Source organism: Grampus griseus (assembly GCF_964374135.1).
Source record: "Grampus griseus genome assembly, chromosome: 18".
NCBI classification, from domain to species: Eukaryota; Metazoa; Chordata; class Mammalia; order Artiodactyla; family Delphinidae; genus Grampus; species Grampus griseus.
Window position 1 is genome coordinate 47,052,223 of NC_139012.1, and position 14,294 is coordinate 47,066,516.

Genomic DNA, 14,294 nt, shown 5'->3' on the forward strand with positions numbered 1-14,294 from the left:
TTCCTAGTTCCCGCCCTCAGGCAAGTCACTTAACTTCTACCCTCCGTGAACCTCGGGTTTCTCATCTTTAAAATAGGGACGAGAGAATTCCCTCGTGGTACAGTGGTTAGGACTCCACGCTTCCACTGCAGGGGGCAGGGGTTCGATCCCTGGTCAGGGAACTAAGATCCCACAAGCCGCTGGACGGCCCCAAAACACCTACCTCACTGGGATGTTGTGAGGATTAAGTGACATCATCAACATGAAGTGATGAGTTCAATAACTGGCACATAGTAAACACTCATAACAGATGGCAATATTACTGTTTTGCTTAATATATTAGAACATAGTTACCTGAAAAGTCTGGATCCTGACCTGTTCCAAATTAAATATATTTCTGGAATTTAAATTATGTAACTCCAAAAGTGCTTTTTATTTTGGTGCCAGTGAAATAGTCCCATCTTCTGGAGGCATTTCCTTATTATTTTCTTTCCATTTTATGGATTAAGGAATAGGATAAATAGCATTTTCAGAATTGCTTTTCACTGCTTTAAAACAGTTGTTACCCACTAAACATACAAATATCTAGAAACATCACAACTTAAACATTACCCATAAGGTAACTGATGTTGTCGTGTATGAGCCACACCACCCCGTCCATATTATGTGAATTAGGCATCTGTGACATCATCACCATCATAAACCCCAAGTGGGCCTTAATGCTGTCTTGCAATCTTACTACATTTTCTTAGCCCATTCACCCTCCCAATCTTCTTTAGCAAGGCACCAAACCTATCTAGGAATCTGTTACATTATGTTCATGATCCAGTAATAGGATTCTAGAATCTAAGAAAGTAGACAAATAATACAAATAATAAAAACCACTATTTTACATGTTCTCCTCACTCCTCAAATCTCAAACATCTTCTCCCTCATTGTGCCTGTTTGACCATGCTTACTTCCTCACTGAAAAAATGGAAATAATCACTAAAGAACTTACATAGATTTTTACCACATCAACCCACCCACTGATATCTGCACACTTATACTTTATCTTACCAGCATCTACATGAATGATAAAGGAATGTGGAGAGAATGAATGACTCCTCTAACTCTACATTAATTCTCAGGTCACATCTTACATGACTTTTCAACAGTCTTTGATAAATTCAATACATCATCCTCCATGAAATAATTTCTGTATTCTCTTGTTTTGATCCTGTCTTACTGGTCACACCTTGGCTGCTTTCATTCAACTGGTAAGGTTGAAATGCTACAGGGTTCATTCCTTCTCCTTTTCTCTTCCCTTCAGCTCTCATTCCCTTGGTGATCTCATTTGACCTCATGACTTTAAATATAATCCATATGCCTACCACTTTCAAATGCATACATCCAATCCAAAACTCACCTTTCAGCTACACTCTTCTCTGTATTACTGCCTTTTAAACATTACCACATGGATGCCTAAGAGGTACCTCAGTATTAATATACTAATTATATTAATAACACCCTGTTCCACCCTGGTCTTCTCCAGTACAAAGTAAGCAACTCTAACCAGCCAATTTTTCAGGCCAAAACCCTTGAAGTCATTCATAACACCTCTTTTTCTCTCAAGCTCCATCTTTAATCTCTCAAAAACTCTGATGGCTGTATTTTCAAAATACCAGAATCTGAACACTTTGTACCGCCTACACAGCTGCCATTGCTACCAAAAACTTTTCTCCCCCTGGATTACTTCAGTAATTTCCTAACTTGTCTGATTCCCATCTTCCAGAAAATAGACATCAAACAAGATTTTGGAAAGAAAGTTTGTCTGAGAAAAATGTAAATCAAAAGAACAACTTTCCTATAATCATTAAGAAATTGATATACTCCCAATATCCTTTTCTGAAACTCCATAATTTTAACAGCTTTTTGGGAAAGAAGAAATGCATTTTATGTAAACTGTGCAAAATGAATTAATTTCAGAAATATTAAAAATGATTTTTAAATGTCTTAGAATAGAGAAAACATTGAGGAATAGCAATAGTCACATTTACTGAAGCCTTTTAGCAAAGGACTATTTTAACTGAGGCAGTGAGACTATAATTAGGGGCTCTCAGCTTCTCAGCATTATTCCAACTCTATTTCTTAGTTAGGATATGGCTGTGATCTTATGCTTACTATGCCTGACTTCTACCCTAGTTTACCATTAACTTAGCTTAGCTTGTTGGATGAAGAAAGCTGTTGATGTATATCGAGACTGAAGATTAGTTATTCTATAGGCCTCACCCTTGTTCCTTATTCTCCAGGAACAGCTAATCAAAGATGTATGACTTAATGTTCCAACCACAAGCGAGACTTGCTAGCTACTTGGAATCGTGTGATCAAGAAAAACGTCCTGAAAATGGAAGACAGCCCCCTCCCCATGAGCATGTAGCCCTTTCCTCTTTCCCCTATATAATCTCCAAGCAAAACTGGCGAGTTGGGAGTTGGTTTTTTGGAACATACATCTACCTTCTCCCCAGGATTCCCGGCTTCCTCAATAAAGCTATCTTTCCTTTAACCCAACACTCTCAGCATTGGATTCTTGAGTGACAAGCTGCCGAACTGGAGTTCAGTAACTATATCATGATCTGTGCCATGTAGTATTCTAAATGTTTTAAAGATTAGCAATTTTAATTCTCACAGTTTCATAGATAAAGTAAATATGGTACAAAACTTAAGTAACCTATCCAAGGTTGTCAGCAGGATATGTTTCCTGTCTGTCTGATTCCAGAATTTGTGCTCTTGTCCCCTACATAAACAGGACAGAAAGACACTGCAGGAAGAACTACCAAAATTCAAGAAGTCTCCTACTTAAAATTTGAATTTAAATAGGAAAACAGCTGTTAGCTAAGATTTATTACTGGTTCTGAATAAAGAAACCTATTTCAATACCACTGGTTAAGAAAAATCTATCTAAGCAACCAATTCATGAACTAAAATTTCTTGTCAAAATCTAAAAATCAATAAATAACTACAGAAAACACCTATTTCAAATAAGCAAGCAATTACAAATAATGAAAAGAAAACCTTTTGATAAAGCAGGGTATGTATAAATGCACATATAATCCAAAGATAAAAATTATTTTTTACTATACATTAGATTTAAGAATGTTAAAAATGTTAATCCTGAGCCATTGATTTACCCTCTAATGTTTACCTGAATTCCTCAAAAATTTCTATTATAGGGGAAAATTATCCTCAAAAAGTATCATCTATCCCAACTAATAATGGGAAACCCTCTGCCATTAAAAAAAAAAAAAAAAAAAAGTTGTGTTCATTTGTATACTGTTAAGAAGAAAAGAAAGTGGGAGAAAAGAAGAGTGGTTTGCTAGCAAAGGTAACTTAATGGAATTGTTAAGGAGATTGGAAAAGGAATGTTTATGAGTAAAATGTGTAACCCATAAGACTCCAAAAGGCACCAGGGCATTTTCTACTGATGGAATATAGAAAAAGAATGTCAAAAGTTTGTTCAATTAGTTACTTTATGTGAAAAGACAATAATGATTGTGAGTAATCTAAATAGAACATAATGGCAAGGAATAAGACAAATTCATAATGATTTAGTTTCTTACTTCTTTGCTCTTTGCAACTTCTGCAATAGCAGCAGTCCTTTGCTTTTCAAATTCATCATTATCATTTGGAGGTTTGACAGGCAATGTAACTTGTAATGTCTTTCTTCGATCAAGTTCTCTGCTATCCACTTGGACATGAGATACACACTTCTGGCAATAATAAATAAAAATAAATTGTTTCAGTAGTTCCAAAAGAGATGCAAGTTTTTCATAAGTAAGTAATGTCTTCAAAAGAAATATTTGTATCACAACAGCTAAGAGCCCATAAAAATACAATTATTTCCCATAGATTTAAAAATAAAGGTAGAAAGCTAATTGAAGTAACTTTTAAGTAATTGTAACTGGTAAATGAAAGCTACACTAAATGTAGGCAATCTAAAACAGGGCACATATTGGGTTGGCCAAAAAGTTCATTCAGGATTTTCTGTAACATCTTATGAGTGAACATGTTGGCTAACCCAATATTTAAAACATACATCAAACCAAAAGATCTAAGTTTCATTTTAGGATAATGACTTAAAATAATTTAAAATTTCAAACAGTCTAGACTATTACACAAGAAGTAAATTCAGTTTTTTATTAAGCCCTTGATTTCCACATTATGCCACAATATCCATGAGGGTTTATAGTTATTTTAACATATAGAAAGGTGTCTCTCATCTTATAAGCCGAAAGCTAAAAACATACTCCCTCCCACTAATCAGGCTGCAAAGTTTTAGGTTTTTAGTCTCTTAAGACAAATTAAGAAAGCCATCATTGTCTAAAAATAAGTCCTGAATTCTGTTCTCTCTTCTAACAGCAAAAATCCTATAAAATGAACCTTTTTCAACTTGATAATTTTAAAGAGGAATAAAAATATGCTCTCAAATAAATGTGTTATACAAATATACAGATTTTTGATTTTCAATAATATAAATATAAAATAGCTGACTCTAACACACAGCCAAGCATATTCTGTCTTTAACCCATGTTCAAGGCTAAGATGCTGAATAACAGATTTTCACAATGGACTTCATAAACAAATAATATTATTTAAGCTATAACTTTTAATATACTTCCTAATACAAAAAAAAAGCTATAAACACACTTCAAATTCTTGAAAATAATTAAATCATAAGTCTCTGTGAGCAATTTTTGAAAGAAATATTATCACCAAAATGTTTAAGGGGAAAGAAAATTCTTACAAACACAGCATTTGTTATTTTCAAATATAAATTATTAAAATGTTTACACTCTGTTTTCATTCTTGGGGTTTTTCACTGATAGAAATAAGAATATCATCAGCACAGATCATGCCTCCTTTTATCTTGACTGTCCCATGTTCCAAAGCACAATAAAAAATGACATATGTTTTAAATACTTTCAAAATAGCCACGATGCAAGAATGTCTTATTTAATTTTGAGTAGACCCTCCAAAAAGGGGTTTGAAGAGGATCAATGTCAATTGATCCTGCCCACTTATTTTCTGATCAACTAGGTATCTGTTTTTCATACCAAAATTTTTTTAATTGTTATTGAGATATAGGTCTGTTTCCTAGCTGTTGTGTCCCCAACTCATCTTCACTTTGAGCCAGCACTCTTGAAGGAAAATAAAGCACAAATGCAAGGCAGATTACCAAGAGCTAAATTTTAGTGGTATCACGTGGCAAAGAGCAAGCAGTCACAGGGATTATTCTCAGATTCTTCAGTTATAAAGCAGGGACAAGCTGGAGGAGACTGTTTTAAAGGCAATTTGAGGCTTAGCACAACCAGGAAGACACACGATATTGGTCAGCTGAGGAGGTACCTCAGGGTAACATTTTGCAGCAAGGGGGTTGAAAGTTAGGAAACAGAAGGAAAACCTTTAGCTTATGTGAGAGAAGAATCAGGGCTGCTGTAGTTGAAAATGAAAATACCAACTGGAAATAAAATTAAGTACCTGACTGAGATGGGCATTTGGATCAAGGCAGAAGAATAGAATCTCGGAAGGGGCAGCTGGGACAGCAGGCTCTCCTAAAGTGCATTGATGCCCTTCCCTGCCTCATGTTCTCACTCTTTTGTCTCCTGTCAATCTTTCTGTTGATGCTTTTATTTTTTCTCCCTCTTTTGTTTTTAATGAACAAAGTGAGAAATTATAGCATATTTTTGTCTTCTTACTTCTGCATTTCTCTCTCAAAAAAAAATGCCCCACCACCATCTGATATTAATTTTAAGCTGCATTTCAGGTGTGTCTCTTAACTGTTTCAATCTTTGGGTTAACAGCTTTTTTTTTTTTTTTTTTGTCGTACGCGGGCCTCTCAATGTTGTGGCCTCTCCCGTTGTGGAGCACAGGCTCTGGACACGCAGGCTCAGCCGCCATGGCTCACGGGCCCAGCTGCTCCGCGGCATGTGGCATCTTCTTGGACCGGGGCACGAACCCATGTCCCCTGCATCGGCAGGCGGACTCTCAACCACTGCGCCACCAGGGAAGCCCTGGGTTAACAGCTTTTGAGAAAAGAATCTACACAAAAACTTTAATTACAATAACGAGAAAAAAAAAACACAATTATTGATTTCCTGTAGTTAATATATTTCCATATAACTCCTATGACCTCTGAGTGAACAGTTCAGCACAAAACTAAACACAGCTTGAATACAAATGAAAAACATTTTTTGCTGATTAAAATTCATCTGCCAAAATGAAAGTCATTACCTGTCCAAAAGGCACAAAAGGAGGTGGTCCACCTTCGGTTCCAATATTGCTTCTATTGTGTTTTGACAAGCTCTGTGAGAAAAGTGAGTTGTAAAACAGAAATTATACATTAAAAATATATTTAACAACACTTATAATGCACCAGGAATCTACTCATTTTAGTAGATTCTTATAGGAAATAGAAAAAAAGCCTTCTATTATTAATTTCAAACTATATAAATTATTGTATTCCTAACTTCAATAACTAGGCAAAGACTCTCCCCTTACTTCCCCTTTCCAAAACCCAAATTGACATGATTTTCAGAAGTATTTGCCAAGTTGCTCCCATAAGAAGAAAACACAGTTAAAACCTCTCAACAAAGATGATAAACTTTGGTAGCAAGAATTTCATTTTAATTAATTTCATTTTAATGCATAGTAAAACAATAATCTGACAGAAAAATATCTGGAAATTATCTTCAAAATGAAATTTTTAGACATAAAAATCTATTAGCAAAAAACATATTTGTGATACTGTTATATAATAAGAAATATATATTTGGTCTTTGTCCCCAGTTCCTGGAACAGAGACCCTAAAACACTTGAAATTTCCTGAATCACAGGGTTAAGGAGTACATTTTGTTCTACATAATAAGCGCCTTTGAGCATCCTGAGTTTATATTAATGAGGTGACTATTAATGGGCCCCTAGCAAGCTCCAGGGTGGGGACTGGTAGCTGGAAAAACCAACCATGCGATTAGAGGGCTAGAGATTGAGTCAATCACCAGTGGCCAGTGATTAACTCAAGCGGGCCTATGTAATGAACCTCCATTAAAACCCCATAAACGATGGGGTTCAGGGAGCTTCCAGGCTGGTGAATACATCCATGTGCCAGAAGGGTGGTACACACCAAACTCCACAGGGACAGAAGCTCCTGTGTCCAGGACCCTTCCCGATCTTGCCCTATTAAGCTCTTCATCTGGCTGTTTATCTTTTATAACATCGTTTATAATAAACCAGTAATAGCAAGTAAAGTGTTTCCCTAAGTTCTGTGAGCCATTATAGCAAATTATCAAATCTGAGCAGGGGATCCTGAGAACCCCTAATTTATAGCCAAGTTGGACAGAAGAGTGGATAACATCAGGACCTACTACTTTCAATTAGCACCTGAAGTGAGGGGTAGTCTTCTGAGACTGAGTTCTTAACCTACGGGGTCTGTACTAAATCCAGGTAGTTAGTGTCAGAACTGAATTAAATTTTAGGACATCTACCTGGTATCCCAGTGGAGAGAACTGGAGAATTGCTTGATGTGGAAAAGAAAACTCCACACTAGGTGTCAGAAGTGCTGTTAACTAGAAACAGTTCATAGGAATACTGATAAAAGTGATTTCTAACTATTTAAAGAGATCAGACTGCTATAGTTTATAATATGGAGGATAATTTCAATTACAGTAAAATTTCCTTAATAAAAGTCTTGTTTTACAAATCAATGTATACTTAAAAGAAGTATTCAACAGATTGTTCTTTAATAAAAAAAAAAAAAAAAGCTTCCAGGGCTTCCCTGGTGGCACAGTGGTTGAGAGTCTGCCTGCCGATGCAGTGGACACGGGTTCGTGCCCCGGTCCGGGAAGATCCCACATGCCGCGGAGCAGCTGGGCCCGTAAGCCATGGCCGCTGAGCGTGTGCGTCTGGAGCCTGTGCTCCACAACGGGAGAGGCCACAACAGTGAGAGGCCCGTGTACCGCATGAAAAAAAAAACCTATAAACAAATGACAATGAAAACACGATGACCCAAAACCTATGGGATGCAGCAAAAGCCGTTCTAAGAAGGAAGTTTATAGCAATACAATCCTACGGTAAGAAACAAGAAACATCTCAAATCAACAACCTAACCTTACACCTAACGCAATTAGAGAAAGAAGAACCAAAAAATCCCAAAGTTAGCAGAATGAAAGAAATCATAAAGATCAGATCACAAATAAGTGAAAAAGAAATGAAGGAAACCATAACAAAGATCAATAAAAGTAAAAGCTGGTTCTTTGAGAAGATAAACAAAATTGATAAACCATTAGCCAGACTCATCAAGAAAAAAAGGGAGAAGACTGAAATCAATAGAATTAGAAATGAAAAAGGAGAAGTAACAACTGACACTGCAGAAACACAAAGGATCATGAGAGATTATTACAAGCAACTATAGGCCAATAAAATGGACAACCTGGAAGAAATGGAAAAATTCTTCAAAAAGCACAACCTTCCAAGACAGAACCAGGAAGAAACAGAAAATATAAACAGACCAATCACAACTCTGAAATTGAAACTGTGATTAAATATCTTTCAACAAACAAAAGCCCAGGACCAGATGGCTTCACAGGTGAATTCTATCAAATATTTAGAGAAGAGCTAACACCTATCCTTCTCAAACACTTCCAAAATATAGGAGAGGGAAGAACATTCCCTAACTCATTCTACAAGGCCACCATCACCCTGATACCAAAACCAGACAAAGATGTCACAAAGAAAGAAAACTACAGGCCAGTATCACTGATGAACATAGATGCAAAAATCCTCAACAAAATACTAGCAAACAGAATCCAACAGCACATTAAAAGGATCATACACCATGATCAAGTGGGGTTTACACCAGGAGTGCAAGGATTCTTCAACATACACAAATCAATCAATGTGATACACCATATTAACAAATTGAAGAAAAACCATATGATCACCTCAATAGATGCAGAAAAATCTTTCAACAAAATTCAACACCCATTTATGATAAAAACCCTCCAGAAAGTAGGCATAGAAGGAACTTACCTCAACATAATAAAGGCCATATATGACAAACCCACAGCCAACATCATCCTCAATGGTGAAAAACTGAAACCATTTGCACTAAGATCAGGAACAAGACAAGGTTGCCCACTGTCACCACTATTATTCAACATTGTTTTGGAAGTTTTAGCCACAATCAGAGAAGAAAAAGTAATAAAAGGAATCCAAATCAGAAAAGAAGAAGTAAAGCTGTCACTGTTTGCAGATGTCATGATACTATACATAGAGCATCCTAAAGATGCCATCAGAAAACTACTAGAGCTAATCAACGAATTTGGTAAAGTAGCATGATACAAAGTTAATGCACAGAAATCTCTTGCATTCCTAAACACTAATGATGAAAAATCTGAAAATGAAATTAAGGGAACACTCCCATTTACCGCTGCAACAAAAAGAATAAAACACCTAGGAGTAAACCTACCTAAGGAGACAAAAGACCTGTATGCAGAAAACTATAAGATACTGATGAAAGAAATTAAAGATGATAGAAATAGATGGAGAGATATACCATGTTCTTGGATTGGAAGAACCAACATTGTGAAAATGACTACACTACCCAAAGCAATCTACAGATTCAATGCAATCCCTATCAAACTACTACTGGCATTTTTCACAGAACTAGGACAAAACATTTCACAGTTTGTATGGAAACACAAAAGACCCCAAATAGCCAAAGCAATCTTGAGAAAGGAAAATGGCACTGGAGGAATCACACTCCCTGACTTCAGACTATACTACAAAGCTGCAGTAATCAAGACAGTATGGTACTGGCACAAAAACAGAAATATACATCAAGGGAACAGGATAGAAAGCCCAGAGATAAACCCGCACACATATGGTCACCTTATTCTTGATAAAGGAGGTAAGAATATACAGAGGAAAAAAGACAGTCTCTTCAATGAGTGGTGCTGGGAAAACTGGACAGCTACATGTAAAAGAATGAAACTAGAAGACTCCCTAACACCATACACAAAAATATATTCAAAATGGATTAAAGACCTAAATGTAAGGCCAGACACTATCAAACTCTTAGAGGAAAACATAGGCAGAACACTCTATGACATAATTCACAGCAAGATCCTTTTTGACCCACCTCCTAGAGAAATGGAAATTAAAAGAAAAATAAACAAATGGGACCTAGTGAAACTTAAAAGCTTTTGCACAGCAAAGGAAACCATAAACAAGATAAAAGAGAACACTCTAAATGGGAGAAGATATTTGCAAATGAAGCAACTGACAAACGATTAATCTCCAAAATTTACAAGTAGTTCATGTAGCTCAATATCAAAAAACAAACAACCCAATCCAAAAATGGGCAGAAGACCTAAATAGACATTCCTCCAAAGAAGATATACAGGTTGCAAACAAACACATGAAAGAATGCTCAACATCATTAATCATTAGAGAAATGCAAATCAAAACTACAATGAGATACCATCTCACACCAGTCAGAATACCCATCATCAAAAAATCTATAAACAATAAATCCTGGAGAGGGTGTGGAGAAAAGGGAATCCTCTGGCACTGTTGGTGAGAATGTAAATTGATACAGCCACTATGGAGAACAGTATGGAGGTTCCTTAAAAAACTACAAATAGAACTACCATACGACCCAGCAATCCCACTACTGGGCATATACCCTGAGAAAAGCATAATTCAAAAAGAGTCATGTACCACAATGTTCACTGCAGCTCTATTTAAAATAGCCAGGACATGGAAGCAACCTAAGTGTCCACTGACAGATGAATGAATAAAGAAGATGTGGCACATATACACAATGGAATATTACTCAGCCATAAAAAGAAACGAAATTGAGTTATTTGTTGAGTTATAGTGAGGTGGATGGACCTGGAGTCTATCATACAGAGTGAAGTAAGTCAGAAAGAGAAAAACAAATACCATATGCTAACACATATATATGGAATATAAAGAAAAAAAATGGTCATGAAGAACCTAGGGGCAGGATGGGAATAATGATGCAGACCTACTAGAGAATGGACTTGAGGACACGGGGAGGGGGAAGGGTAAGCTGGAACAAAGTGAGAGCGTGGCATGGACATATATTCACTACCAAATGTAAAACTGATAGCTAGTTGGAAGCAGCCGCATAGCCCAGGGAGATCAGCTTGGTGCTTTGTGACAACCTAGAGGGGTAGGATAGGGAGGGTGGGAGGGAGGGAGACTCAAGACGGAAGACATATGGGGATAGATGTATATGTATAGCTGATTCCCTTTGTTATAAAGCAAAAACTAACACACCATTGTAAAGCAATTATACTCCAATGAAGATGTTAAAAAAAAAAATGCCATAAGGAATCTTTTCACCCATCTAGTCCTCCTATCTGTTTTATCTTTGAGGTGTTAACATATATCTGTTAAGCACTGGTTGTCACTTAATACACCTTCTCGACTCTGAAGTTTTTTGTGCATTTTTAATGATTATTGTTATAGAAAATGTTACGTTTAAAATATTTTAAATGGTGAAAAATAAGTTAAAAAATTACCATATGTACCTTACACCTACTCTAGAGTCCCTGCATTATAAAAGGAATACTATATATTTTGTATAAGTTATAGAAAAAAACTAAGACTAAAGACAACAGTAATATTCAGTTAATTAATCAAAGAACAATTTAAACTATATATGAATATCACATTTCTTGATAAGCTGTATTTAAGATGTTAACCTAGTTTAAGAAAAAACAGCAAATGCATAAACTTATCTAGGGGTCCTTTCCCCAGTTTTAATTTAGATTAAAGAAAAAGACCACTCAAAGAGCAATAAATCATTTCAGTTTATGCCATGACTTCCTTAAAAGCTCACATAAGCTGCCAATAATACCATCTCTCAATACACAGTATATAATTAAAAGCATATTACAGGATTTCTACTTCCCATCCTATGACTGTGTAAGAGACAAGACTTAATCTCCCTCTACAACTAGTAATCTGGACAACATGTAGGAAACAACTGTTTTAAGACATAGGGCAAGAAGTAGCACAGGACTGTAATCCCAAAGAGAAAGAGAAAAAAACAAACAAACAGGTGAACTCTGCCTTTCTGCTTGGAGGCATAATGCAGACAGACAGCACAGAGTTCTGAGTTGAGAAAATGTCTCACAGCTCAAGCCAGGCTGAAATAACTGGAAGCTCTGGGGCAGAGTTTTGAAAAAGAAAGGCCTGCACAGAAATGAAGCTCCAGAAACCTGTATAGGAATTCCCTTAAGTCACTGCTGAGAACTAGGCTAAGCAAAAAGCAACTGCAAGTTATAAGCTTCCATTTATACTAGAATAAAAAAGAATAAAATACTTAGGGATAAAATTACACAAAGAAGAAGATCTATACAATGAAAACAACAAAAGATTGCTAAAAGAAATTAGACACCAATAAATGAAAAGTCATCACATGGTCATGAGTTGGAAGGTTTAATACTGTTAAGATGGCAATACTATTCAAACAGATCTAGAGATTCAATGCAATTCCTATCAAAATCCTAAGAATGCTTTTTGCAGAAACAGAAAAATCCATCCTAAAATTCATATGGGATCTCAAGGGACCCTGAATAGTCAAAATAATCCTGAAAAAAGCTCATACTTCTTGATTACAAACTTACTACAAAGTTACAGTAGTCAAAACAGTACTGGCATTAAGACAGACTAATAGAATAAAGAAATAAAGAAATAAAATAAAGAAAAAAATACGGTTAAATGATTTTTGATGAGGGAGATAAGGTCATTCAATAGGGGAAGGAGATTCTCTTCAACAAATGGGGGTGGGAAAACTGGATATCCATATGCAAAGGTCTTAAACCATGTACAAAAATTAATTCAAAATGGATCAAAGACCTAAATTTAAGAGCCAAAGAGCTAAACCCATAAAACTTCAGCAAGAAAACATAGAGAAAAAGCTTCATGACATTGGGATTTTGCAATTTCTTGGATATGACACCAAAAGCATAGGCAACAAAAGAAAAAAAAACAGGTAAAACTGAACTTCAATAAAATTTAAAATGCTTTTGCATCAAAGGACACTACCAACAGAGTGAAAAGGCAACCAATGGAATGTGAAAAATATTTGCAAATCATAGATAAGGAATTGATATCCAGAATAAATCAAAAACTCACACAACAACAACAACAAAATTTAAAATAGACAAAGGACTTAAATACACATTTCTCCAAAGAAGATATACAAACAGCCAGTAAACATATGAAAAGATGCTAAACATCACTACGCACTAGGGAAATGCAAATCAAAACCACAATGATATTCCACTTCACACTTATTAGGATGGTTATTATCCAAAAAACATGAAATAACAAGGGTTGGCAGGGATGTCAAGAAATTGGATCACTTAAGCATTGCAGATGGGAACGTAAAATGGTGCAGCTGCTGTGGAAAACAATATAGCAGTTACTCAAAATATTAAACAGAATTACTATGCAATCCAGCAATTCTACTTCTGAGTATAAACTCAAAAGAACTGAAAGCAGGAACTCAAGCAGATATTTGTACACCCATGTTCATAACACCTTTATTCACAATAGCCAAAAGGTGGAAAGAACCCTAATGTCCATTAGTGGATGAATGAACAAAATGTGGCATTTACATACAACGGAATATTATTCAGCCTTAAAAAGTTAGTAAATTCTGACACATGCTACAACATGGATGAACCTTGAAGACATTATGCTAAGTGAAATAAGCCAGACACAAAAGGGTGAATACTATATGACTATACTATTATGAGATAGCTGGAGTACAAGGTGGCCAGAGATTGGGAGGGGGGGATGGGAAGTTATTGTTTAATTGGTACAGAGTTTCAATTTGAGAAGATAAAAAATTCTGGAGGGAGGGGGTTGTGTAACAATAAGGATGTACTTAATGCCACTTAATTTTACACTTAAAAATGATTAAAATGTTAAACTTTGTTATGTATACTTTACAATTTTTAAAAACAGAAAAAATTTTTAAAAAATTATCTGTCATAGGAGGTGAGGGGGGGGAGCACTAAAATGTTATAGAACTACATTACTTTACAAATTATATCTGCTACAGAACTCTCCAAAACCTATCTTTATCATACTTTGAGGTTTGAGTTTTTCTTTTCGTCACCTGTCTATATCCAACTTGCTACAACTACAACACCTACACATGCTTCAAATACTATCCAATGTTCTCTTCCCCCTCTATGTATTTTGCAAGAATGCCTAGGACACCATTACTTCCAAAA

At 35.7% G+C, this 14,294-nt stretch overlaps 1 protein-coding gene across 2 annotated transcripts in view; it reads right to left on the reverse strand.

Annotated features, from left to right (window-relative positions):
- Positions 1-14,294, reverse strand: part of TDRD3 (tudor domain containing 3) — a 200,800-nt gene that overhangs the window by 69,041 nt on the left and 117,465 nt on the right. For both annotated transcript variants that reach the window (XM_082675520.1, XM_082675521.1), the window contains exons 6-7: positions 6,250-6,321; positions 3,579-3,728 (exon numbers count right to left, since the gene is read on the reverse strand). In XM_082675520.1, coding sequence (XP_082531646.1) covers positions 3,579-3,728; positions 6,250-6,321 — 222 coding nt within the window. The remainder of the gene's footprint in view (positions 1-3,578; positions 3,729-6,249; positions 6,322-14,294) is intronic.